Source organism: Acanthamoeba castellanii, assembly GCF_000313135.1.
Source record: "Acanthamoeba castellanii str. Neff unplaced genomic scaffold scf7180000084777, whole genome shotgun sequence".
Classification (NCBI taxonomy): domain Eukaryota; phylum Discosea; order Longamoebia; family Acanthamoebidae; genus Acanthamoeba; species Acanthamoeba castellanii.
The window spans coordinates 1,428,288-1,453,050 of NW_004457712.1; the positions used below are offsets into that span (position 1 = coordinate 1,428,288).

The window sequence follows — 24,763 nt, forward strand, 5'->3', positions numbered from 1 at the left end:
TTTACCAATTGGTTCACATCATGCACCGCACACACACATGACAGACCTGGACCCCCCAAGGATCTCTTACCATGGACCCGGCCACCGCCGAGATCTTTACCAGTACCGCTGCCACGTTGATCCTCTTCCCCCAAAGTTTCGAAAGAAATGGCTTTATTGTCGACACCCAAAACCTGGTCTGGCGTGAAACACGTTGCAGGCCAATGAAAGGGAGACGAGACGCACAACGACCGAAACAACCCAATGACAAGATGCCAAGTGGTGGGTTGCACGTCTGGTTTCATCCCGGCTTCTTGCGGCGGCCAAGGTAGGAGAGGAGGTTCTTCTTGTACTCGAGCTCTTCTTTGTCGTAACAAACATCGAGCACACATCAAGTACAGCAGAGCACCAACAACCACCACTCGTACCCACCACCTACAACCAGAATGGGATCTCGTTTGGCGGCCCTTGTTTTGCTGCTTCTCGTGTCTACTCTGCTTTCCGACGTGTCAGCGAACGTCAACAACATCAACAAGAACCTCCACGATGAAGATACCGCGGCTGGTTCCGGCCTCGCCGCATGGATCATCAACACCAAGGCAATCGTCTCCTCTCTCCTCAGCGGGGCTTTTCAAGCACCTACAACAGAGAAGGGTATTTTGCTTCCCCTCCTTATCATCTTTTAAACTTCATTTGAAATTTAAACATAATCTGCTTTCAATTTCAAATCAAATGTAACACCATCTTCTAATCCCCCCTCTCAGGTCGGCCCACTTTGATGGTTCGTCCATCATGGGCTCCGATGGTGCCCAGATCCCCAATGGAGCCACAACAGCCCACGGGACCATCGTGTGCCACTCTTGTCGGGGAGTGCACGGCCAAATCGGCCAAGCTCAAGATCGACATCGAGGAGTGGGTAACCAAGACCGACCAGCTCCAGATCACCATCCAGCGCCTTCAACAGGCCCTGGCCATCAGCGAGAACCAGGCGAGGAAGGCCAGAGCCGAGAAAGAGGCCCTCGAGATCGAATCCGCCAAGCAGATTGGAACTCTGCAGGGCATCATCCACGGCCTTCAAGCCTACGAAGCCCTGCTCGAGGCCCAGGTCGAGAAGGGGGAAAGCGACCTCAAGGCCGTGGAGGAACAGCTCGAGAACCTCATCTTCACCATCAAGTCCGCCACCATCCTCGTCGCGCTCATCGCGGCGGTCCTCGCCAACATCTACTTCATCCTCTCTCCCCTTCAATCCTTGGCCAAGACACCGGAGCTCAAGCCCTCAACCAAGATGCCCGAGCCCCAGCCGGAGCGGGAGCCACAACCTGAGCTCAACCCTGAACCCACGATCAAGAGGCCCGAGGTGGAGCCCACGATCAGGATGCCCGAGCCGGAGCCCGAGCCCCAGACCGAGATGCCCGAGCCCACGACCGAGCTGGAGCCTGAGCCGGAGCAGGAGCCGGAGCTAGAGACAGAGCCAGAGACGGAGAGGCTCTTCATGGCTGGCGAGGAGAGCTTCTCGTCCTTCGACGAGTTCTTCAAGACCTTCGCAACACCACCAACATTCGCGGCCGACGAGAGCACTGGGCCGGAGGAGGAGAGCTTCTTCGAGCGCCAGGAGTCTTTCGACGAGGAGCCAGAGGAGAGCTTCTTCTTCGAGGACTACACTCCCGAGAGCTTCTTCTCGAAGCACTTCAGCGGGACCCCGCAGGACCTCAGGCCTGCGGGGATCAACGACCAAGTGTGGGAGGCCTGGATGCGCGACATGCTCGAGCTTCGTGGCCAACTTGAAGCCGAGGACCACGAAGCCAATGCCGCCGAATCCCGATTCTGGCAGACCGTCGACGCGATGATGACAAGCATGAAGAGCACCTTCGGCGACCTTCTCGCCCTCTTCGTCTCCTTCAGCGGCAAGGTACCTTGCCACTTAACCACTTTTCTTATTTTGACAACACCATTCCTTACGCGTGGTGGGTGTGGATGACTAGGTGGAGAGCGGTGGTCCTGCCAAGACGACGCTGATGAAAGTGAACACCGGTTTCCGCCAGCTGCTCAAGACCGTACATCCCGACAAGCTGAGCGGGTGCGACAGCCGGGTGCAGAACCTCTCGTCGAAGATCACCGCTTGGCTCAACGAGGAGAGGACGACGTTGGAGCTCACGCTGCACTGACCACAGGGAGCTGTCAACGAGGCCGCCAAGAAGGTACTGTGCCCCGCCTTCTTCTTTTGACTTGACAGCTCTCGCTCTCGTTCTTTCGTTTGACTGACTCCGACTTGCTTGTCTTTTCTGCGTCAACAGCCCAGCAAACGTCGCCGCCTCCGCCACCAACTGAACCCCGATCCCGCCATGACACACACACAACCGGAACCCACCACGCTCCTCCCCCACTCAACACATCCCATACTCCACGCAACACTTAGTAGGCTCACCACCTCCCAATCCCCGTTATCTCTCGCGTTTTTGCAATAGGTCCCATGACCCAGCTGGGCAAGGCTGTGTCGCTCGATCGGCAAGCCTGGTCTCCTCTCACACACGCCACACACACGCCACACACGCACACACACGACACACACGACACACACGACACACACACGCCACACACACGACACACACACACGACGCACACACGACACACGACACACACGACACGAGAGAGACTAGGCGAGCCCATCAGCGGTGCAGCAGCCCATTAAGGCTGGCGAGGACCGACTTGCGTGCGCGCGGGTGAGCGGCGGAGGAGGAGCGGTGCTAACTGCTAAGTGATTGACGATGGAGGGGAGTGGCGAGTGCGAGATGGAGAGAGCGGTTAGAGTGAGGCCGGTGTGGTGTGTGCGTGTGTGAGGTGACGGCAGTGGTGAGACGGACGGATGGGACAGACGTGGTGCGAAGGGTTCTCCTCCGGCCATCTGTGGTTTCAGCGGACTGTAAATAAAAAAACTCTGTTCTACTCTTCCTCGCTCGTCTTCGTTCGGTCAGGATCTGCGCAAGCGGAGAGAGGAGCGGTCACCACTCTCTTCCGTTTTCAGCAGCGAAACCATTTGTGCTGACTCTTCTTCTTCGGCTGACGACTGCTGCACCGCCGCAGTCTAGATGCCCAGCGCCGACATGCGATTCGATGACGAGCCGGTGCTCGACGAGGCCGATGAAGACGACGACTACGCTTGGAGGGTGTCGGGCAGCACAAAGGCCACCACCGAGTAGACCCCGTGCAGCTGTCTACGTTTTGGGTGGACAGGGAGGAAGCGAAAGCTGGCGGTGGCCAAGACAGAAAGGGCGTTGTGTTGAGAGATTGACGGGTGGACGGGGGCGAATAGTTTAGTAGTATGGTGGTGGTGGTGGTGGTGGTTGCTGGTGGGTGAGTGAAGGATTGGGGGGGAGGGCTCGGGCACGCGTTCAGCGGGCTTAGAGCCTGTTCCAGTAGGTCCAGCCTCGGAGAACGTTGTAGTCGGGGAAGAGGCCAGAGTCGACTGAGCCGACGGCGGCAACGGCGACGTCGACGTCGTTGAGGTAGGTGTAGGCGACCTCGCGCACCTTCTTGGCGTCGATGGCGTCGATCCTCATGAAGGCCTCGGCGGCGGGCATGCGGCGGCCGAGCGTGAGCAGCTGCCGACCGATGTCCTCGGCCACGGCCTGGGTGCCGTCGAGCTGCATGAGGTAGGTGGACTTGAGCTTGTTCTTGGCCCGCTCGACCTCGACCTCGGACACGCCGGAGCCGATGCGCACCCACTCGCGCAGCACCTCGAAGATGGCGTCGCTGGTGCGCTCCATCTCGCCCACGAAGTAGGCGCCGAAGAGGCCGGTCTCGTGGTAGCAGGTGTTGAAGGACATGAGGCTGTGGGCCAGCTCCTCGGTGGCGAAGGTCTCGGCCAGGTTGGAGCTCAGGTTCTTGGCGCCGCCGAGCGAACGGTCCCAGCTGCCGACGAGCTGCTGGAGCACGAGGAAGGTGAAGTAGTCCGGGTCGGACCAGCCGACGCTCTTGGCGGCCACGGTGGTGTGGACGAGCGGGATGCTGGTGTCCCTCACCTGCACCATCGAACCGGTGAAGTCTGCTCGTAGATTGGGAGAGGGGGGGGGGGATTAATGGATTGATTCATCTAACTCGCGCTCGATGCGATGGCCGGGGGGGGGGCTACCAAAGAGCTTCTCGCGGTTGGAGTAGTCGACGTTGGTTTCCGACGAGAGGCCGCTGAAGTGCTTCTCGGCCAGCTTGACGAGCTCGTCGTGGTCGACGGCACCGGCGGCGGAAAGGACCATGCGGGGGGCGGTGTAGTGCTTGCCGACGTAGGAGACGAGGTCCTCCCTCTTGATCTTCTTGATGTTCTTCTCCGGGCCGAGAATGGTGTAGCCCAGCGAGGTGTTTTGGAAGGCGATGGAATGCAGGTGATCGAAAATGACCTCCTCGGTCTGGCTCTCCACCTCCTCCATCTCCCTCAGGATGACGCCACGCTCGCGCTCAACATCGTCCTCCTTGAGGTTGGAGTTCTGGATGATGTCGGAGATAATCTCGACAGCCTTGGGCACGTCCTTCTTGAACACGTGAGCGTGGTACACAGTCTGCTCGCGAGACGTGTAGGCGTTGAGCTGGCCGCCCATGTTCTCGATCTCGACCTCGATCTGCTCCTTGGTGCGGTTCTTGGTGCCCTTGAAGGCCAGATGCTCGAGGAAATGGGCCACACCATTGTTCTCGGCAGTCTCCCACACGCTGCCGGCATCGATCCACACGCCCACGGTGGCGGTCTCGCCGTGCTTGTGCTCGGAAGCAACGCGGAACTTGTTGGGGAGGGCAGTGACCTGTTCAAAATGGAACGATTATTAATATCTTCGAAATAGGGCAGATTCACAAGGGGGGATGATGATTGGAGGCAGAATCGAAGTCAACGCAGTGATAAATGCCCCGCTGAAGCGGAAGAGGTGCGCACCTGCGTCGGGGGGACATTGAGAAGGTACTCGGGCAGACGAAGGCGCTTCTCAACATCGCGAGCAGCCTGGGGCTGGCCGGAAGAGAGGCGGCGGGCAGCGGCACCCAGACGACCGGAGGTACCGAGCTTGGTGGGGAGCAGCATCGAGGGGGCGCGCGAGCGGATGGACGACATTTTCTTTGTTCTATCTAACCAGCGAGAGAACCGCAATCAACGACAATTCGGATCCACCGATCGACACGAAAGAAAAAGAAACCTGCTCAAAAAAATGCTGGTATTCGCAAAGCCCACGTCAGCCGAAAGAATTCGCGCTATTTTGTTGTGAGTTGAAATTCCGGGTGTTAATGAAATACCTGGATTTTGGGCGGCTACTTGCGTCCAAGAAAGGTCGTTATTGGATGGGCCGGGGTTATTGGAATGGGTTCTTGTCGACACGTACAGCGTTGCTTTGGTTGACAGTGCGCTGCGCGGTGGTTGGGGGGTTGGTCGCCAGCCACAAAAGCTGTTCTCTTCGTCTTGCCACCTCTTGAAGCCACACAGCCACAAGAAGAACATCACAAATCAATGTCTGACGCCGCGATTACCCAGCTCCTGAGCAGGCTCGAAGCCGTTGCCGCTCGCCTCGAGTCGGTCGAGAAGCAGCTCCAGTCGGGCGGTGGTGCCGGTGGTGCCGCTTCGTCGGCCCCGGCTGCCTCTGGTGAGGTGACCAAGGCCGTGTCCGAATTCGACAACCTGGTGTCCACTTACATCGACGAGTACGTGAACGTCTCGGCCAAGATCGACCCCCTGGTCAAGCAGCAGGCCGACCTTGTCAAGCAGGCCGTCCTGGCCCAGAGGGATCTCCTCTACAAGGCCTCGCAGAGCAAGAAGCCCGACGCCACCACCTTCGGCAACCTGCTGAAGCCCACCTCTGACCTCATGGGCAAGATCGTCGCCATCAGGGATGCCAACCGTGCCAGCAAGGTCTTCGGTCATCTCTCCACCATCAGCGAGGGTATCACTGCTCTCGGTTGGGTTGCCAGCGTACGTCTTTAGCTCTTGTTCGCTATTAATTCGCTCCCTTTTCTCTGCTTATCCATTCGAGTAGAGCAAGAGCTCATCCAGCCCTCAATTTGCTCACGGCCTTTTTTTTCCCGACAGCCCCCTACCCCTGGTCCCTTCGTTGATGAGGCCCGCGCCTCGTCTGAGTTCTACTCGAACAAGCTGCTCATGCAGTACCGCAAGGACGAGTCGGCCGAGGGTAAGACCCAGGTCGCGTGGGTCACTGCCTGGAACACCTTCCTCAAGGAGCTCCGCGCTTTCATCAAGACCTACCACACTACCGACCTCACCTGGAACCCTCAGGTACGAACGCCGCCTTTACCGATTTCATCAACACTCGCGATTCCGTGCGGGCTTGGCGAAGGTGCACGCTTCTTACCTTTCTCTACCAGGGTGGTGATGTGTCCAAGGTGGCTTCCGCTGCTGCGCCCCCCGCCAGTTCGGGTGGTGCCCCCCCTCCCCCCCGCTGCCGGCCCCCCCTCCTCCCCCCCGTCGTCGACCTCTCCGCCGCCTCCAGCGGTGGTGGTGCCCACGCTGCTCTCTTCGCTGAGATCAACGCCGTCAAGGAGCGTCAGGCTGGCGGCAAGACTGCTGGTACGCGCCCTGTACTCTGCAGTTCTCACCGACGCTGCAGCACGTCTGACCCAACCTCGTAAACAGGTCTTAAGCACGTGACCAAGGACATGAAGACCAAGAACATGGAGAAGACCGCCGCCCCCGTTCCCGCCGCTGCCCCCGTCCGCAAGCCCGCCGCTGCCGCTGCGCCCAAGCTTGGCCCGCCCAAGTTCGAGCTCGATGGCCAGAAGTGGAAGATTGTACGTCTCTTATGTCTCCGTTCTTCTGTCATGGACACTGTTGACCCTCCTCTCTTTTTCAACCTGCAGGAGAACCAAGTCGGCAACAAGAACATCGTCATCGAGAACCCGGAGGTCAGGCAGACTGTCTACATCTACAAGTGCCACGACTCTGTCATCCAGATCAAGGGCAAGGTCAACTCGATCATGCTTGACTCGTGCAAGAAGACCGGTCTCGTCTTCGAGAACGCCATCTCCGTGGCCGAGGTCGTGAACTGCGCCAGCGTCCAGGTGCAGGTGACCGGCAAGGTCCCCTCCGTCGCCATCGACAAGACCTCTGGTTGCCAGGTCTTCCTGTCTGCCGAGGTATGCCTCCATCCATCCCACCTTCTCTCTGTTTCTCTTCTCTTCAACTGTGTGTTGTTAACAAACGCACCACGTGCACATCACGCCTACAGGGCTTCGACACTGAGATCGTCACCTCCAAGTCCGACGAGATGAACGTCGTGCTGCCCGGCCTCAACCCCAACGACGACATCATCGAGATCCCCATCCCCGAGCAGTTCCGCACGCTCATCAAGGACCGCAAGCTCGTCACTGAGGCTGTCGCCCACTCGGGATAAGCGCCTGTGCGCCTTCAGCTCCAAGGCGCCTGCGCCTGCGCGATCAAGTGGCTTTCCTCTTGTACCAATCTGTTTCAATACCCCCTTCATCTTGGTCCTTGCTTCAATACAAACATACGTTGGCAACCACCAAACCTTCTTCTTCTTGTCTTGTTCGTCTTCTTGTGGAGCTGCCCGTTTTCTGTCGACCTGAGAGAAGAAAAGAGGAACGGCGGTGGCGGAAAAGATCGAGACACGGAGACGGGACGGACCACATCTCTTGCATCCATCGGCCTTGCAATTGAGGAGGCAACGAATCGCGCAAACCTGTTCATTGAGCGATTCAAAGATGTCAAAGGCCGTTAGTGTGCATCGTTGCCGATTTGCGGAGTATGTTCCCGCAACGATCTATGCCCTCGCTTTCTCGATGGACGGCAGCCGCTTGGCACTCGCACGCCGTGACGGAAACATTGAGATTTGGGTTGTTCATGATTCGAGCTCCAGCTCCTGGTTTGGCGAAAGGGTACGGCATTTCTCTCCAATCTCTCAAAAATGCGCTACACACGATTTTATCCATTTTGATTAATCAATTTGAGACTGATTTTGTTGTTGGAATTCTCCTTTTTGCAGGTTATAGTCAACAAGGAGCCAGTGCGGTCTCTTGTGTGGACGCGAGCAAACGGAGAGGACCGACTGTTCTCCTCCGGCCTCAGCGGAAACATCATTGAATGGGATCTCACCACCTCAAAGAAAAAGGTTGCTGCTCCCCATCTTTTTTTCTCCAATTTTATTTAATCACTTTGCAAATGAGGCCAGCCTGTTTCATCTTTCTCACAAACGCTGCCCCTGCACACCACACAGTACACGACCGACTCTTACGCCGGTCCGGTGTGGTGCCTCGCAGCCGACCCTGCCGGCAACCACTTGGCCGCTGCTTGCGATGACGGCCTGCGTCTGTTTGATATCTCCAACGGTGACATCATGTTCAAGAAGGCCTTCACCAAAGCTGGCGCCGGTACGGTGTCCCCCTCGCGAGCTCTCTCCCGACTTCCAACGCTTTGCTGACCCGAGTGGGTGGACGGGTCGTCACAGGTCGGACTCTGAGCGTGGGCTGGAACAAGATCGGCGACACGCTCTACACCGGCGGTTCCGATGGTCTCGTGCGCCAGTGGAAGCTCGCCGGGTCCCACAGCACCGTGACGCTGAGGCTGGCCAAGGTGCAGAGCCGTTGCCACATCTGGGCAATTGCCGTGCTCGCGTACCGTCCTCCCCCCCACGCCTCACACTTCCGGCGCTCTTGCACTATCGATCAGGCTTCGCGACACACACGACACAGCCATTTTGCTGCATGGCCGTGCGCTCTCCCGACTCATCTCGTTGCTTCGGCCTTGCCATCAGGGACGAGACCATTCTCACGGGCGATTCGCGAGGTGTCTTCTCCGTGTGGGACCCGGCGACCACCTCCGAGGTCTACTCGCTCAAGAGCCACGATGCCGACGTTCTTGCGATGGCCTACTCCGTCCAGCCCGACTCGGGGGTCGTCGTGATCGCCACGGGGGCCGACTCGAACATGGTCTGCCTTCGTCGCACCCCCTCCAGCGGTACCGCCAGCCCACACAGCTGCATCAGCCGCTCTCGCATTCAACCGAGCTTGCTTCTCGTTTGCCTCTTCTAAACATCGACCGCACGACACACGTGACACACACACACGACACACACACGACACACACGACACACCCCATTTCTTAGGTCCGGGTGGGTACGAGTGGGGCCTGGGAGGCAAGTTTAGGCACCACAAGCGGGACGTGTTTGCACTGGCCATGAGCCCCGGTCAAATCGTTGCCTCGGGTACGCCGCAGCTGGCTCCTGGGTTGTTTTCTGGGTTGCTGGACTGTCATTGCACACACCGCACGACACACGGCACGCAACACGACACACGACACCTGACCAACACACTTGCCCCTTCAGGCGGCGTGGATGGCAGCCTGCACGCGCTGCCGCTGTCGTCGCTCGTGCAGGCCGACAAGCACCCCGGCTTGGAGATGTACGCGCCGCTGCCGCCTCGCCCCATGGTGTCGTTCAGCGCCTCGCGGGGCCGATTCCTGTACAACGGCAAGCCCTCTGTATTGGAGGTGTGGAAGGCCGGCCAGGAGGTCAAGGGCAGCCTCGCCATCCGGGCCAGCGAGCAGCCGGGCGAGTCCGGGCTGCCGCTCCCCATTGCCGACACGCCCAAGCTCATCGCCAAGCTGCAGCTCAAGGTCCCGCCCGCCCGCCCGCTCCCTCGCACTCATCCACGCGCGACCACTCACCCAGCGCTGGCTTTGTTTTCCCCCCCTTCTCTTTTTTTTTCTCTCTTTGTTCCTTGTGTCGGTTGTGCGTGTTGCGGGTGTGCAGACGGGAGAGAAGGTCATCAGCTGCGCGCTGTCGCCCAACGGAAAGATGATCGCCTGCGCCGACACGCTGGCCGTCAAGATCTTCCGATTAGACGAGGCCACGGCCAAGAGCAAGGAGGTGCGGGTGACCAAACACGAAATCCCCAACGCCGAGCTCGCCGCATGGTACGCGTCTCTCCCTCTCCACGCGCCCTGGCGCCCAACCCAACTTGCGGACCGCACTGACCTCGGCGGGGTGCGTGTTGCGTCGGATCGGCACCACAGGGTGGCGTGGCTGGGCGACGACTACCTGGTGACCGGCACTTTCAACGGTGGCCTGCAGCTGATCGACATGCTGCCGACCATCTCCGTCGTGGCTTCGTGCGCTCCCGACGTACGTCATCCTCGCCATTCCATTCTTCTTTGATTGGCCGTCGCGTCGTGTTGCGTGTCGTGTCGTGCGTGCAAGGAGCGGCACACATGCTGACAGACCTGTCGCCGATTTGGTGTCCGCACACAGTGGACTCGCACCTCGCAGGCGTGGACGGGCCGTGTCGCGACCTCCTCCGGCAAGTGGGTCGCGGCCGCACGGCCCGGCGGCAGCGTCGACGTGTTCTCCATCGACAAGTCCGGCGCCAAGGTCAGGACCAGCACCCCCCCGCGATCTATCAGGACACGCTCGCTCACTTGCATCGTGTGCGTCGTGTGTGCCGTGTGTGCGTGCCACAGCCCGAGATCAAGTTCCGTGGGGCGATTGCCTCGCTCGCCCCGTCCAGCGGCGTGACGGTCCTGGCCTTCCAGCCGAACACGAACATCCTCTTCGGGGTGAGGCAGGGCGTCCCTCTCGGGACGGGCGAGAACCGGTTTGGCCACCAGACCTTCCACTTCGACGTCGAGGCCATGTCCGTCGTTCGCGGGTACCGAGCCTCCTCCTCCTCCTCGCACCCCTCCGTCTGACTGCTGCTCCTTCGCATTTTTTTTTGTTTTTTTGACTGCTAACACGGCCGTGGTCGTCCTCGTTAACAGGCTGCAGCACCAGGTTCCAAATCATCCCTACCACGACGCCGTGTTCGATCCGTCGGACTCCACTCGACTCATGTGCGTGTCCCCGACGGCCATCGTTTTCTCCAGACTCAGCGGCCGGACTGTACGTAACTGTTCTTCCTTCGGCTCATTTCCTTGACATGTCGCCTGTAGGTCGCTCATTCTTCTTTCTTCTTCGTTGATGCCCGTGTCATCATCGTCGTCGTCGAACGCTTCCAGGAGCACACAACCGTCAAGTCGTTCGGGTGGGTGCTGTACGCGGGGTTCGCCGAAGACGGCGAGTCGCTGCACGTGGTGGAGCGTCCGCCAAAGCACATCGCGCCCAAGCTGCCCGCGCCCATCACGCACAAACGCAACTACGGCAAGGGCTAATATTACCGACGGTCACCGACGCATCCACACACAAGCGCGCTTGCACATCACAGCCACCCCACTCTCGCACTCAAACAATACACTTCTTCTCGCCTTTATTCGACACACCATCGACGTAGGTTGTAGCCCTCTTCCTCCCATCAACCGAGCCCAGGGGCTGTGTGACTGCTGGTGTTGCGCGATTGCTGCGCGCCTGGGCACGCTTGGCTTCGCTGAACCGCTCAAGGCCTTGACGCTTCTGGCACAGAAGCAAAACAAAAACGCAAAGGCTCATGTGGACGTTTGGCAGCAACCTCAAAGGCCAACTGGTACGCGCTCGCCTCCTTTTGGCGCAATACTGTTCTATTATTTTTGAATTGATCATTTTTTGATTTAAACAAATAACTAAAATAAAAATAAAAATAAATATAAATATAAATTGCCGGCAGGGCCGGACGTTGCGGTCGCGGCGGCTCGGTGGTGGTCCGCTGCTGCCGGGGCCGGTGACCGACTTTGCCTGGGGCGACGGACCTGGCGAAGTCGAAGTGGTGGCGCCCAGCCTCGTGGCAGTCGCTGCTGGGGACTGGCACTCGGCCGCCGTGGCCGCCGATGGCCGGCTCTTCTGCTGGGGAAACAACAGTGGTGCGCACACTACCACCACTCCGCTCGCCCACGTTCTTAGCCACCTGATAGCCGTGTGTGTCGTGTGTGTCGTGTGTGGCGTGTGTCATGTGTGGTGCGTGTTGTGTTGTGCAGATGGCGAGTGTGTTTCGGGAGGTCCGAAAGTGTTGCAGCCGCGCCTGGTGGGCGGCGATCTCAAGGACCGGGTGTTCGTGGACGTCGCCTGCGCCGGCCACTTCACCTTGGCCCTCACCCAGAACGGCGAGGTCGTCGTCTGGGGCAAAATTAACGACAGGGTGCCACACCGCACACACCGCACACACCGCACACACTAACCATTTCGTAGAACTGTGCTCTCACACAACTTCTTCACCACCCACCACCACAGTTGATCCAGCCGACCTTCATACTATTTCAGGAGGGCAGCCAGTGCCCGATCGTTCAGATCAAGTGCGGCTGGGCACACGCGGCCTGCGTCGATAGCGAAGGGCGGGTACGCGCGCGGTGCTTCGTGGGGGTGTGGGAGGGCGGGCAAAGTCTGGTGTCTGAGCATTCTTGACATACCGGGCGGGGTGTGTGTGGGTGCAGATGTTCGTGTTTGGCGCGGGTGCGTTCGGCCGGCTCGGGCTGGGCAACAACGAAGATGTCATGTACTACCAGCCCAAGCTCTGCCCGGCCTCCCTGAAGCTTAAAGTCGACAAGGTGCCGCCCACCTCGCCGTGTGTCGTGTGTGCTGTGTGTGTGTGTCGTGCGTTTCGTGCGATGTACGAACGAGTGCCTCCATTCGGGTTTCGTGCAGGTGGCGCTGGGAATGTCGTTTTCGCTGGTGCTGCTTCAGACCGGCGAACTCTACGCCTGCGGCGACAACTCGCGAGGACAGCTCGGGTCCGAGGCGCCTCCCTACAACTTTTCGGAACACATAACGAGTTCTAACGCGCACGTGTATGTCGTGTTGCATGCGTGCTGCGTGCGTGTTGTGTGTTGTGTGGTGTGTGTGTGTGGTGTGTGTGTGTGTGTGTGGTGTGTGGTGTGTGGTGTGTGTGTCGCGGGCCACACATTGCGTGCGTGCGAGCAGGATCGGAAAGTTCGGTGGCATGCGATCCACGCCGGTCAAAGTGCTGAGCCAGGACCGGGTGGTGCAGGTGGTCGCCGGCCCCGACCACGCGGCCGCCGTCACCGGTAAGAACCCATCCCGGCCCTCAGAGTGGTAATGTCTTCCGCTCACCCACCACCACCTCTCTGGCTGGGCTGGGGTGGTCGGACCCAGTCAACGGGCGGGCGTTGACGTGGGGCGACAACAAGTACGGCACTCTGGGCACCGGCGACCGCGAGAACGGCCACACGCCGACCGCGGTCCAGGCCCTCGCCTCGCTCAAGATCGCCAGCATCGGCTGCGGCTCCGCCCACACCATCTTCATCACAGGCACACGCCACCATTCATCGTGTTGCGTGTGTTGCGTGTCGTGTCGTGCGTGTCGTGCGTGTCGTGCGTGTCGTGTGTTGTGTTGACGATGTGGTGTGCGGGCATAGACTCGGGCAAGGTGTACCTGTGCGGCGGCGGGTCGGCCCTGATGGACGGCATGAACCAGGGCACGGTCATCACCACCCCGCAGGAGCTCGAGGGCGTGCAGCACATCACCCACGCCGTTGCCGGCGTCGAACACACCATTCTCTTCGCAGGGCCGGCCAAGAGCTCGTCGCCGCTGGGCGTCGACTGGCTGGGCGCCTACAACCAGCCGGGCGGCTATGCCGACCTGCGCTTCACCACCACCTCCACCGGCGACAAGACCCCCTTCCACGCCCACCGCTGTACCACCCAACGCCCCTTCTCCTCTTTTCTCGACGACGCCTGGTGCTGACGTCAGCACAGGCGTGCTGGCCGGCTCGGCCTTTTTCAGGGGACTGATCGCCGAGCGGTGGACCGAGGCCGACGGCGGTGAAGTGGGGGAAAGGCCGGTGCTGGAGGTGGAGCTGCCGGCGGGCGTGTCGGGGTCGTTCTTCGGGCGGCTCCTGCGCAGCTTCTACGGCGGCCCGCAGCTCACCCGACTCCAGCTCATCGCCGCCCAGGCCGACCTCGCCGCTCTCCAGCAGATGGCGCCCACCATCGCCGCCACCTTCGACGCCGCCACCGCCACCGACGACGACGCCATCGACACTGCGGCCGACGTCATCGACGACACGGCCGCTACTGACGAGAGCGAGCCCACGACGACCACCGAGCCAACGCCGCCCGCGTCGTGGAGGCGTAAGTTGCGCGGGTGGCTGTGGCAGCGAGGGGAGGCCGCCGACCGCCCACCGACCGAGGCCGAGTCGCTGCCGCAGCAGCGCCACGGCCGCCCACAGCCGCCTCCGCCGCAGGACCACCAGCCGCTGCCGCCCCTGGTCGCGTGGGCGCTCGCGTGTCTGCTCCCCTACGGCGCCGACGCGGGCGGAGAGGAGGACCAGGAGGAGCGGCAGAAGAAGCGGCCGAAGAAAAAGGAGACGGAGGAGGAGGCGGCGGAGGGCGGCGGGGGAGCGGTGCGCGATCCGCTGGAGGCGCACATGCGGGCGATGGTGGACAACCCGCTCTTCTCCGACGTCGCCTTCGTGGTCGGCGGACGCACCATCCGCGCCCACAAAGCCGTCCTGGTACCACACCCACCCCATCACCATTCGCACGCGCGCGCGCGTGTCGTGTCGTGTCGTTCGCTGATCGTGCGACACACACGCACGCACTCAACGACGCGGTCTAGGCGCTCCGGTGTAGCTACTTCGAGGCCATGTTCTCGGCGGGCATGCGCGAGAGCGGCCAGCGGGAGATCGACATGGACGCCAGCGACTGCACCTACGCCGTCTTTCGCCGGATCATCGCCTACCTCTACACCAACACCCTCGACCCCGTCGACCTCGACCGCCGCGCCGACGCCTACGATGACAACGACGACGGACAGGAGAAGGAGAAGGAGGAGGAGGAGTCGACGCTGGATGACTACGTGCAGCTTATGAACGCGGCGGAGAGCTTCAACCTGCCGCATCTGAAGCATCTGGCCGAGGAGCAGACCATCGCCGCCATCGACGCCTCCAACGTGGCCCAGCTCCTCGACGCCGGTACGCTCTCTCACGCGTGTGCCGTGTGTGTCGTGCCGTGTCGTGTCGTGTCGTGTCGTGCGAGTCGTGTATTGACCATGTTGTGGATTGCGAATGCCAGCGGTGGTGTTGCGTGCGTCGTCGCTGGCGAAGAGCTGCTTTGTGTTTCTGGTTCAAAACTGGAAGCTGCTCCTGCGCGACCGGCCCGACGTCGTCGCCCAACTGGACGACGCCACCCGCCAAAAGATCGAGAACCACCTCCGCCGCACCCACCGCCTCTGAAACCGCACACGCACCACCGCACACACGCGCGACCGCACACGCACCACCGCACGCGCACGCACCATTGTAGAAGGAAAGAGAAGACTACATTTTTGTGGGAGAAGGCTTTGGTGGTTGTGGGGTGGAGGACCACGGGATCAGGAGACGACGATGGGGAGGAGGGGCTCGGTGGGCAGGCAGCCGAGGTGGGTGCGGGCCGAGGAGAGGACGAAGGAGAGGACCACGAACTCGAGGTCGTAGAGGGCGTGCACCACGATCGTCAGCATCAGCCCGTAGTGTAGGCACGCGTACATCATCACAAACCCTGCGGAGGACACATACACACACTCAGCACTCGCCTGTGCGGTGTGTGCGGTGTGTGCGGTGTGTGCGGTGTGTGCGGTGTGGTTACCGATGATCCAGGCATTGGCCCACCCGAGCACGCCAGTGTACTTGTGGGAGTCGCGGAACCTGCGCGTTGGTTCGTGCGGGTTAGACGAGAGCGCGCGAAACAAGCGGGGAGCGAAGCACGCGGGTACCAGCCGTTGGCGGCCAGCATGCCAATGACGAACAAGCGGCGACTCTCGTCGTAGAAGATGTCCTCTACAGTTTAGACGTGTGTGGTCGTGTCGTGTCGTGTGCCGTGTGCCGGGTGAGAAGGGCGTGTCATCGCGTATGAGCGCATGCGTGTGCGTACCAAAGTGGCCCAGAGTGATGAAGTTGGTGCCGGGGACGATGAACATCTCGTAGACCCCCATCACCACGAAAAACGTTGCTGTCCCCCCAAACAAATCCATCAGCAGCGGCACCGACACAATGGCACGACCGCACACACGGCACACGCACAAACACGCACAGCACGCACGCACACGCACACCACACACACACACACACACACACACAGAGAGAGAGAGAGAGATTAAGGCAATGTACAGAGATAGGCGAAGAGACCGCACATGGCGGCTGTGATTGCGATGGAAAGTGCTTCGCGCCTGGTCAGTTGATTGATCGGTCGACGCACGATCCCGACGACTGAGATCACAGTCGCGTAGAGCATCAACCCTGCCAACGCCATCATCACTCCTGCGGGTCCGCACACACACACACGCACACGCACACACGAAGCACGCACACGACACACACGACATGACACGACGCACAACCGCACACGCACACGCACGACGCGCAAGTTTGACGTCACGGTCAATATAATAACAGCGACGGAATGCGACGCCGGGTTGAGGTGGCGCACCTTTGATTGCATAGTCGACGGCCAATATGGAGAGCATGGCCGTGCAAATGTACAGAAACCGGAACCCGCATTCTTCGAGCAGGCCCTGCACGGCAACGCAAACCAACTGCAGTCAGTTCACACCATCGCTCGACACGACACGACACGACACGACACGACACGACACGACACGACACACGCGACGAGAGGGAGTCAGGAGTACATACAGCGAGAATGCTGTTGGCGGCGCTCCAGAGGAAGATGGTGCGGCGTAGCGAGGTGGGTTGGGGTAGCAGCCAATTGTAGGCCACGCACAACACGGCCGCGTAGGCGAACAGAAGCCAGAAGCGGCCCAGATTGTACCTGCGTGGGGTTGCAGACGTAAGTCGTGTGTGTGTGTGTGTTGTGTGTGTGTGTGTGTGTGTTGTGTGCGGCGTGCGGGGTGAGGCGTGCGTGTTGTGCGTGTGGCGTGTGGCGTGTGGCGTGTGGCGTGTGGCGTGTGGCGTGTGGCGTGTGGCGTGTGGCGTGTGGCGTGTGTGTGTGCGGCGTATGTGTGTCGTGCGTGTCGTGCGCACCAGGTGAACGGAATAAAGAGGTAGGGGTAGTCGAAGAAATCGGGGAAAAAGACCTCCACGCAGCACCACACGATCAGGCCCAGCAGGCAACACACCAGGTTGTTCGTGATGTGCTGCAAAAACTCCTGTCGTGCGCCAGTGCCAGCCGTCAGTCAACGATCATTTTCATTATGATCAGTGTTGATGCTGCTGTTGATGCTGCTGTTGGCTGCTGGTTGTTGTGTTGCGTGCATGGTACCAGCTTCGTCTGAATGAGCGATCGTTTGGCGGCAAACGCACTGACGAGGTGCGGGTACTTGCCCAAGCGCTCCAAAACCACTGCAGCGCACGCAACCACCACCACGTCGTGGACCAAAGGTTAACACCTCCAAAGCGAGCTCCCGCCCAATACCCGGGCCTGGGCGAGCCGCAAGCAATGACGTGGGTGGGGAGTGAGGGTACTCCGATTGGGATTCAGAATCGTGGCCTCAATCTTCCTCAGCCTATTCTTGTCCATCAGACGACCTACAGTCGTCGTGTCGTGTCGTGTCGTTGGTCGTGTCGTGTCGTTGGTCGTGCCGTGTGGCGTGTCGTTGGTCGTGGCGTGGCGTGGCGTGGCGTGGCGTGGCGTGGCGTGGCGTGGCGTGGCGTGGCGTGGCGTGGCGTGGCGTGGCGTGTCGTGTCGTGTCGTGTCGTGTCGTGTCGTGTCGTGTCGTGGCGTGTCGTGTCGTGTCGTGTCGTGTGTCAGCGTTCACGTGCGTAGTGTATATGATGGCCGAGACGAGGGATCGGGGGTACCGAGGGAGGTGTTCTCGCTGAGGATTCGGAGGAGCTTGATCTGCGGCTGCATGTGCCGCTCCACGTAGAGGGTCTTCCACTTGGCCGAGTTGGAGAGCGGCGACGGGATGACCAGCCGCCGGATGCCCTCCAACTCCTCCGTCTCTTCTTCGTCGTCGACGTCGCCTTCGCCCTCTTCCTCGTCTTCCGCCTCGTCGTCGCCGGTTTCACCGTGCGCCGCGCCCGACTCCAGGTCACCGAGGTCGGCGGTGGTGGCGGTGGTGAGCATGTCGTCGAGGCGAGGGTCGTCGAGCACGAGCCGCTCGGTCTCGATCGCCTCCTCGTCGCCTTCGGCCGCGACGCCGGGCAGCCCGCGTCGTCGAGCCCTTGCGGCCTTGCGGCCCTCTGCTCCCTTGTCGAAGCGGCGTTTGAACCTTTCGCGCCACACCTGCCACGCACGAGCGACACAACGTGGCGTGTGGGCGCCGATGAGCAGTGACGACAGCGGCCACAAGGTGAGGTGGGCACAAAGGCGTACATGGTCGTCGTTGGCCAGCCCATACCAATCCCTGCGTTGGTGGCGCGTCGCGGCATGTTCGAGAAAGAGGTCAGCGGAGAGAACACGCCGCACACACATTTTTTGGGCTCGTGCAGTGGGGTGGACGCATGTGCGCACCGACATACAGAGGCTGCGTGGGCGAGCTCGGCGTCGGTGAGGTAGCTGAGGACGTGAATGGCCAGCTCGGGCGGCACGTGGCCCAAGGGGTCGCACAGCGCGCCCCCTTGTGCATCTGCAAATGAATTCGATTCACATCATTTAAAAATGGATGAATGATTCGTAAAACAGGAAGGCACCCAGTATCGTACCATCTGCAGTGCCCACTTGTATCGTTTCTATCATCGTTTGCGTGTTGGTGGCCAAGAGGTCGTCCGGTCGGCCCTGCTGTCCAGCCGCGCGTCTTATCATCAACTTCGGCTCTTTGTGCGTGCGTACGTGGCGTTTTTAAGCTGCGCTTTATTCGAGAAGTCGGGAGCGCTCGCGCCAGCGTCTTCTCTTATCCCTCTCCATCTTCTCTTTGGGTCGAGTGATCGTCATTTACAGTTTCCTCTTCTTCAAGGAAGGGGTGCTGCCTACATGCGCGGCGTAGGGGCGCCAGGCCAGCCGTAGGCCTGCTGCTGGTGCTGCTGCTGTTGCTGTTGGTAGGCCGCCCACATGGCGTACTGCTGCTGTTGGTAGGCAGCTGCGGCTGCGGCTGCGGCTGCGGGCATGGGCGTGGGCGGGAGCGAGTGTCCGTAGGCAAAGGCGGGCGCGGGTCCCACCCCGGGCGTGTGCACGGGCGGCGGCCGATACCGATCGTAGGCCTGGCGCTGGTGGAGGGCCACGCTCAGTGAGACGATGAAGAAGACGGTGTGTGTGATGTGTGTGATGTGTGTGATGGTGTGTGTGTGTGTGTGTTGTGGCGAACCTGTTTCTTGTGTCCGGTGACTGCGGCGCTGCTGCTATTGATCAGCATATTCTGTCGCTTGAGCTGCGCCTTGTGGCTCGCCGGGTTGGGGTTGGCCGGACAGTTGAGCTCGTGCTTGGCCAGGCGCTGCTCCGGCACGACGTGCTGTCGTACGAGGTACACACACATACACACACACACAGGTCAGCCCTCAATCGCACACGCAATCGTGGTGTGTGCGTGCGTTGTTACGTGGGGCAAGCGTACATTGGGGTCGAAGCGACACTTGACGTAGTTGTAGTTGGGGTTGTTGGGGGGCTCGTCGGTGGGTCCGCGCAGGCCGCCCTTCTTCTTCTTTTTCTTGCCCTGCGCCTTCTCATCGGCCCCGCACAATCCGCGCGTGCCGGGGTTCATTGTGATCGCGATCGGTTCGACAATGCCCTGCGTGCGTGCGCGTCGACAGGCCACATGGTCAGCTGCTGAACACACCACCCCCAAATAGGGCGAAGCATGAAGGGCTGCGTACGTCTTCGTGCTTGCCGAGAGCGTCGCCGCCCCAGCCCATCTTCTGGAGCATCTTGAAGCCAACGCCGCCGGTGATCTTGTGATCGTTGAAGTGGTGCTCGTGCACTTGCACCGTGCTCTACAGAAGAGGGAGATAAGACGTCAGGCACGGTACGACAACATAGAAGAGAACGGCGCCGAATGAGCTGCGCTGCGCTGCCACGCCGGTAGCCACACGTGACGAGGTCTCGTCGGTGACATGGAAAGCTGGTGGGAATGGCGTGGTCAGCGCGCTTGCCACCAGTCTCAGCAGTGCCACCGAGATCTCGACCCGCGAGGAGTGCGGGAACGTGCGCGGGCGGAGAGAGCGCGCGCGAAGAGAGAAGAGGGAGAGAGAGCAGAGGCAGCAGGTGCAGCAGTGCTTCCGATGGGCGTACACACCTTTTGGACACGAAGGACCCGCACAGATTACGTTTTTTTGTTTGGGAGGGGTTGGCGGCTCACGCCCGCGCGCGGGCCAACCGCTCAAACGCGTAATCTGTGCGGACCCGTCTTGTCCAAGAGGTGTGCACCACGCTGACGAGGCGATTGCAGCAATCACACTGGCCCGGGCACACGGCACAGCTCATGAGAGCCTGCAGTGCACCGCCACCTCTTCCTCCTTCTCCCTCCTCCACGCCTTTCTTGCACACGTTCCAGTACCGCACCCCCCGCGGGCCACTCAGCGCAGATGATGCAACCGAGGGCCTGCCGAGAGCCTGACGATGCGGAGTGGAGCGCAGTTGCTGCCTCGACAACACGGTGCTTGGTTGTACTCTACGGTCGCCGTCTTCGCCGTGACGCGCGTGTGCCTGTTGTACACAGCGAGGGTGGGGAGGTTACCTTGGTGTTGTCGGAGAGCGACCGAAGGGAGGTGCTGCTGCCGCTCGTGTCCCGCTTGATGTCGTCCTGCGTGACCGTCTCGCCCTTCTTCCAGCCCTTGAAGATCACATTCTTCTTGCCGATCGGCACCGACACGGACATTCCCGGCGCGATGGGCTGGTTCATCATAGGGCCGTGCTTCTCTGGATGTTGACGGAGCGAGTCAGCCCAACCACCACCTCAAGACAGCTGTCGATGACCGACGGGTACGCACCAGGCTTGAAGCCGAGTCCCATGGGCATGCGCGCGTCCATTTCGTGCGGCATGGCTCCGCGATCTTGGCCGTAGCCAGCGAGCGCCTGCAGCTTCCGACGCCGCTCCTCCTCGGGGTCGACGTGCGCCGGCTGCGCGGGCAGCGCTGGCGGTACCGGTCTGGCTGCAGCTGCTGCGGGCCGAGGCGGCGCCGGCAGGGGATTCGCCGGTCCGCCTGGGTAGGTGAGCCCGGCCGTCGGATAGCCCGCGAGCCGGGCCAGCAACAGCTGGGTCGGCACCATCGCCGGACCCACAACCGGCGCAGCAGACCCGGCAGCGGCGGCGGCTGGCATCGCGGGCTGCTTTTCGACCCACTCGTCCTCTTTCTTCACGTCCCACCTCTTGACGCGCTCGCGGCTGCGGCTACGGCTACGGCGGCGGTCCCTGCTCCTCTCCCGACTCTTGCTGCGGCTGCGACGGCTTCGCTTCCTCTCGCGTCTGTCCCTGCTCCTCTCCCGGCTTCGGCTCCTCTCCCTTTTCTTCTTCTTTTCCCTCTTCTTCTCCCTACTTCGGCTCCTCTCCCTCTTCTTCTTCTCTTCCCTCTTCTTCTCCCTACTTCGGCTCCTCCTTTCCCGCTTGCTCCTCTCTCTGCTTCGACTCCTCCTCTTGCGCTCCTCCCGGCTTCGACTCCTCTTTCTGCTTCTGGTGCTGTCCTCCCTCTCGGGCTTGCCGCGGCTTCGACGCCGCTCGCTACGCGAGTAGTCGTCATCGTCGATGTCCTTGACCTCTCGTCTGCTGCTGCGGTGCTTCTTGTCGCGACTTCGACTTCGACTTCGGCTCCTACTTCGGCTTCGGCCCCTCTTCCGCTCCTTTTTCTTCTCATCTTGGTCTCTGTCTGGAGCCATCGCTTCGGCACTGCGGCTGTGGCTACGGCTGCGCGACTTGACGCGTTTCTCCTCCTCCTCCTTCTCTTGCTTGGGCACGGCCTGCTCTTGCTTCACGCCGTCGAGCAGGAGCTCCCGCAGGCGACGCTCCTCGGCCTCGGCATCCGCTTGGCCGGGGGTGGGGGACCCTGGCACAACAGTGGGTGGCTCGGCGGCAGGCTCGATCTTGATCTCGATTTTGGGCGGGGGTGGGCTGGGGCTCTCCTTATTCAGATCAAGGCCGCTACTTGCATCCAATACATCAGCCGATTCGCCCGCTCTAGCTTCCTCTCGAGGCTTGGCCACCTCGGGCTCTTCACCAGCCTCATTTAGGTCCAAATCTATCGCATTACACGACGCGTTCCCGCCATCCTCTTGCATCCTCCTCGGCTTTGATTTGCTTGATTGATTTTTTTGTATTTTTTTGTATTTTGCGTTCCCTTTTTTTTCAACTCCGAACAAATAACTGATTTTATTATTTGATGCACCAACACACGTGCACAGCACGCTGCCTGCCGGAGCTGTAAGTTTGTGCACTGTTCATCTGGTGTTCTCCTGTAGCAGCCCTTGGTCATGCGTAGGTCATGCGTAGGTCGATCCAGTAGGCCGGTTGGATGTAGTCCGGCTTCCAGCCACCGCACACGAGTATGCCCTCGCCCTCGATGAGTGTGGCCGAGTGGCCACTGCGCACAGCATTGGACCAACCGCACGCGCCGACACCTGGTGCCAGCTCATGTCGTCTGCATATATGAAACAGCAAACTTCTATCATCGAGGAGCTCTCCTTCTTCTTCTTCATCATCATCATCATCAACGCAGTGCCGTACCTGTGTGAAGAACTGCGATTTCTTTGTAGATGGCGTTGTCGGACTCCTTGTAGCCGCCGAGGAGCACCAACTGCTTGTCGTCGACTGCCGTCATCGTGTGTCGGCACCTTGGGCCGGGCACCTTGCCCTTGAATCGCGGCTGCGACCATGTCTGTGTGTCTGATGTGGTGCGTGTGCGCGTGTGCGGTTGTGAGGCACACTCGCTTTCAAACACATACACGAGGTAGACTACGTGTGCGTCAGGGGTACCAATGTTGAGAAGAAAGGCGTCGCCAAGGGGCATCTTGCCGCCATTGTAACCGCCAAAGAGGAAGTAGCGGCCGTTGGTGTTGGACAGTTGCGTCATCGTGTGCCATCGGCGGAAGGACGGCACCGTCCCCTTGAACTTGGGCGCGGCCCATTTTTGCGTATCTGAAGAAACATGCCCAACGTTGTCAATACTTCAACCGACAGAACATGATGACTCTCGCTTTGAACGTACTGAGGTCGAGGTAGATCAAATCGGCCAGGCCGCCGCTGTCGTTCCATCCTGTGATGATGGCAGTGGACAGCAGATCGGTCTGAGTAAAGGGCGTAGGACCCCGGGGAGTGGCAAAGGGAGGGCGTACCTCCGTGCACGAAGTAACGGTCGTCGTGAAGGAAGTTGCAATGCCATCGCCGCTCCAGGTTGGGTAGCACCGACTTGTACTCCATCGTCCGCGTAGAGAACCCATCTGATTGCCATGGCGAGCAATGGTGAGGTTGTGCGTGCGTGTGTGCGCGTGCGTGGTTGCGGGAGGTACCAGATGAAACGTCAACCTCCACGAGGTCATGTAGCACGTTGTGCTGGCTGTCGTAGCCCGCGTGAATGTACAGCTTTTCGTCCTTCATGAAGAACCCATGCCCCGCCCTGTCCCGCACGCCCTCCAGTGTCGCTGTGTCACGTGTGCAACTCTCCGCGGTCAGTGCTACGCCATCAGCAAGCCAGCCCATGTAGCCGCTCCGCACCTTTTTCCCAGACCAGCTCGGCGCTCTCGGCTCCTTCAGCGGCCAGCGACTTGGCGTTCCGAAGCACGTACAGGTCGTTCGTTCGCTTGCTGCATATTATTCTTTTATTATTTTCATTTAAAAGAATAAAAATTGTTTGTTTTAAGGATAATAAAAATGAATAAAAACAAAATAGGTACCTGCCGTCATAGCCTCCAAAGAGGAAGAGCGACCCTGACGCGGCGGAGTAGAGGGTGGTGTGGCCGGCCAGGAAGAAGGGCGCCTCGCTCCACACCGCGGCGTCGTCCACCCCTCCAGCAAAGAGCGGCCCACAACTCACATTGCTCTCGCCTTCCACCACCCTATGCCGCCCCGCCGACCCTCGTCCTGCTGTTGGTCCCTCCATCTTGCTTTGTGTGTTCTTTTTGTTTTCTGTGCGTTTTACGCTGTTTATTCGTTCAGCGAAGAGGCGGCCCACCCTACCATTGGCAGAGAAAAAACTAAAAACGACGTTACGTGGCAACAAAGATGATGGTGGGGCATGCACTGAGCATAGAAGGAGATCACGCTCCTTCATTTGTAAATGCTGAGAGAGGGTGAGGGTTTGTGAACAAAAACAATCGATCAATTAATCACTCAATCACTCATTCGTCCATGTCGGAGCCTGCCCTTTTTGGTCTGCGTCTCCCTCTCGCCCTTGGGCTTGGGCTTGGCTTCGGCCTCCTCCCGCTTCCTCTTGCCTCGGCCCGAGGTGTCGTCCACCTCGTCGACCTCATCCGCCTCGAGCGCCTCAGCATCTCCCTGCACGGTCGACAACCGACCACTTCACATCAGCTCCACACACACACACACACAGAGAGAGAGAGAGAGGATGGAGAGCGCACCTCGTCAAACTCTTCATCGGGCTCCATTTCGTCCTTGGCGATGAAGTCGTCGTCCTCGGAACTGCTGCCGTCGTCGACGGCACCGGAGGAGGCCACCAGGTCGGCTTCCGCACCGGAAGTGTCCGCGCCAGCCTCCATGTGAGAGATCCTCTTGATCTTGATGCCCTTCGATTGAATGAAGTTCACCAGCGCCTTGAATTCAGTTCTGTGCGAAGAAGAAGAGCGTGGATTATGTAAGCGTGTGGGCGGAACTGAAAAGAGCACAACTACGCTGACGAGGGCCAGTTGCAGGCAGGCACGCGTGGCCGCCAAGGTACCTCTGCATGCCGGTGAATTGGACGTCGTTGCCACCCTTGGTGTAGACGACCAAATCAAATGTGCGGCTGCCGCCCTGGATGTCGCCCTGCTTCTCGCTCGACACGCGCGCGAATTCGACCACGGTGATGTCCGAGTAGCGGATGTACGTGGGCGGCTTGTGGATGAAGATGAAGCAT

General features: G+C 60.3%; 8 protein-coding genes and 1 pseudogene across 8 annotated transcripts in view; 4 read left to right on the top strand and 5 right to left on the bottom strand.

Annotated features, from left to right (window-relative positions):
- Window positions 1–799: 799 nt before the first annotated feature.
- ACA1_296900 (uncharacterized protein) lies at window positions 800–2,738 on the top strand (the record flags this gene model as incomplete). The annotated part of the gene is made up of 4 exons (XM_004368267.1): window positions 800–1,888; window positions 1,962–2,069; window positions 2,151–2,177; window positions 2,661–2,738. 4 exons carry the CDS (start codon window positions 800–802, stop codon window positions 2,736–2,738), a joined length of 1,302 nt encoding a protein of 433 aa, XP_004368324.1.
- A 392-nt stretch (window positions 2,739–3,130) lies between these two features.
- On the bottom strand, window positions 3,131–5,068 carry ACA1_296910 (peptidase M16 inactive domain containing protein; the record flags this gene model as incomplete). Its single annotated transcript, XM_004368268.1, is given in 4 exon segments — window positions 3,131–3,442; window positions 3,453–4,021; window positions 4,109–4,766; window positions 4,895–5,068. 4 exon segments carry the CDS (start codon window positions 5,066–5,068, stop codon window positions 3,131–3,133), a joined length of 1,713 nt encoding a protein of 570 aa, XP_004368325.1.
- Window positions 5,069–5,458: 390 nt separating this feature from the next.
- On the top strand, window positions 5,459–7,352 carry ACA1_296920 (adenylyl cyclaseassociated protein; the record flags this gene model as incomplete). Its single annotated transcript, XM_004368269.1, has 6 exons — window positions 5,459–5,917; window positions 6,035–6,238; window positions 6,328–6,529; window positions 6,596–6,750; window positions 6,820–7,095; window positions 7,188–7,352. 6 exons carry the CDS (start codon window positions 5,459–5,461, stop codon window positions 7,350–7,352), a joined length of 1,461 nt encoding a protein of 486 aa, XP_004368326.1.
- Window positions 7,353–7,758: 406 nt separating this feature from the next.
- Window positions 7,759–11,119, top strand: ACA1_296930 (the record flags this gene model as incomplete). The annotated part of the gene is made up of 13 exons (XM_004368270.1): window positions 7,759–7,854; window positions 7,962–8,087; window positions 8,193–8,346; window positions 8,424–8,589; window positions 8,730–8,932; window positions 9,081–9,179; window positions 9,300–9,589; window positions 9,726–9,889; window positions 9,989–10,097; window positions 10,224–10,343; window positions 10,433–10,620; window positions 10,730–10,850; window positions 10,967–11,119. The coding sequence occupies 13 exons, from the start codon at window positions 7,759–7,761 to the stop codon at window positions 11,117–11,119; spliced, it is 1,989 nt and encodes a 662-aa protein (XP_004368327.1).
- A 272-nt stretch (window positions 11,120–11,391) lies between these two features.
- ACA1_296940 lies at window positions 11,392–15,067 on the top strand (annotated as a pseudogene).
- A 137-nt stretch (window positions 15,068–15,204) lies between these two features.
- On the bottom strand, window positions 15,205–18,509 carry ACA1_296950 (Fbox domain containing protein; the record flags this gene model as incomplete). The annotated part of the gene is made up of 14 exons (XM_004368271.1): window positions 15,205–15,371; window positions 15,459–15,517; window positions 15,586–15,649; window positions 15,744–15,821; window positions 15,980–16,129; window positions 16,299–16,383; window positions 16,505–16,640; window positions 16,853–16,977; window positions 17,091–17,170; window positions 17,294–17,356; window positions 17,630–18,056; window positions 18,147–18,177; window positions 18,285–18,399; window positions 18,476–18,509. The coding sequence occupies 14 exons, from the start codon at window positions 18,507–18,509 to the stop codon at window positions 15,205–15,207; spliced, it is 1,614 nt and encodes a 537-aa protein (XP_004368328.1).
- Window positions 18,510–18,739: 230 nt separating this feature from the next.
- Window positions 18,740–21,974, bottom strand: ACA1_296960 (Gpatch domain containing protein; the record flags this gene model as incomplete). The annotated part of the gene is made up of 8 exons (XM_004368272.1): window positions 18,740–18,976; window positions 19,075–19,218; window positions 19,321–19,494; window positions 19,580–19,696; window positions 20,106–20,408; window positions 20,440–20,621; window positions 20,693–20,822; window positions 20,847–21,974. The coding sequence occupies 8 exons, from the start codon at window positions 21,972–21,974 to the stop codon at window positions 18,740–18,742; spliced, it is 2,415 nt and encodes an 804-aa protein (XP_004368329.1).
- A 190-nt stretch (window positions 21,975–22,164) lies between these two features.
- ACA1_296970 (kelch domain containing 1, putative) lies at window positions 22,165–23,791 on the bottom strand (the record flags this gene model as incomplete). The annotated part of the gene is made up of 8 exons (XM_004368273.1): window positions 22,165–22,313; window positions 22,420–22,503; window positions 22,669–22,830; window positions 22,901–22,948; window positions 23,028–23,132; window positions 23,202–23,333; window positions 23,407–23,495; window positions 23,586–23,791. The coding sequence occupies 8 exons, from the start codon at window positions 23,789–23,791 to the stop codon at window positions 22,165–22,167; spliced, it is 975 nt and encodes a 324-aa protein (XP_004368330.1).
- A 230-nt stretch (window positions 23,792–24,021) lies between these two features.
- Window positions 24,022–24,763, bottom strand: part of ACA1_296980 (histone chaperone rttp106 family protein) — a gene marked incomplete at both ends in the record, with an annotated part of 1,215 nt that continues 473 nt past the window's right edge. Inside the window, 3 exons of the mRNA XM_004368274.1 lie at window positions 24,022–24,186; window positions 24,270–24,474; window positions 24,587–24,741. Coding sequence (XP_004368331.1) covers window positions 24,022–24,186; window positions 24,270–24,474; window positions 24,587–24,741 — 525 coding nt within the window. The remainder of the gene's footprint in view (window positions 24,187–24,269; window positions 24,475–24,586; window positions 24,742–24,763) is intronic.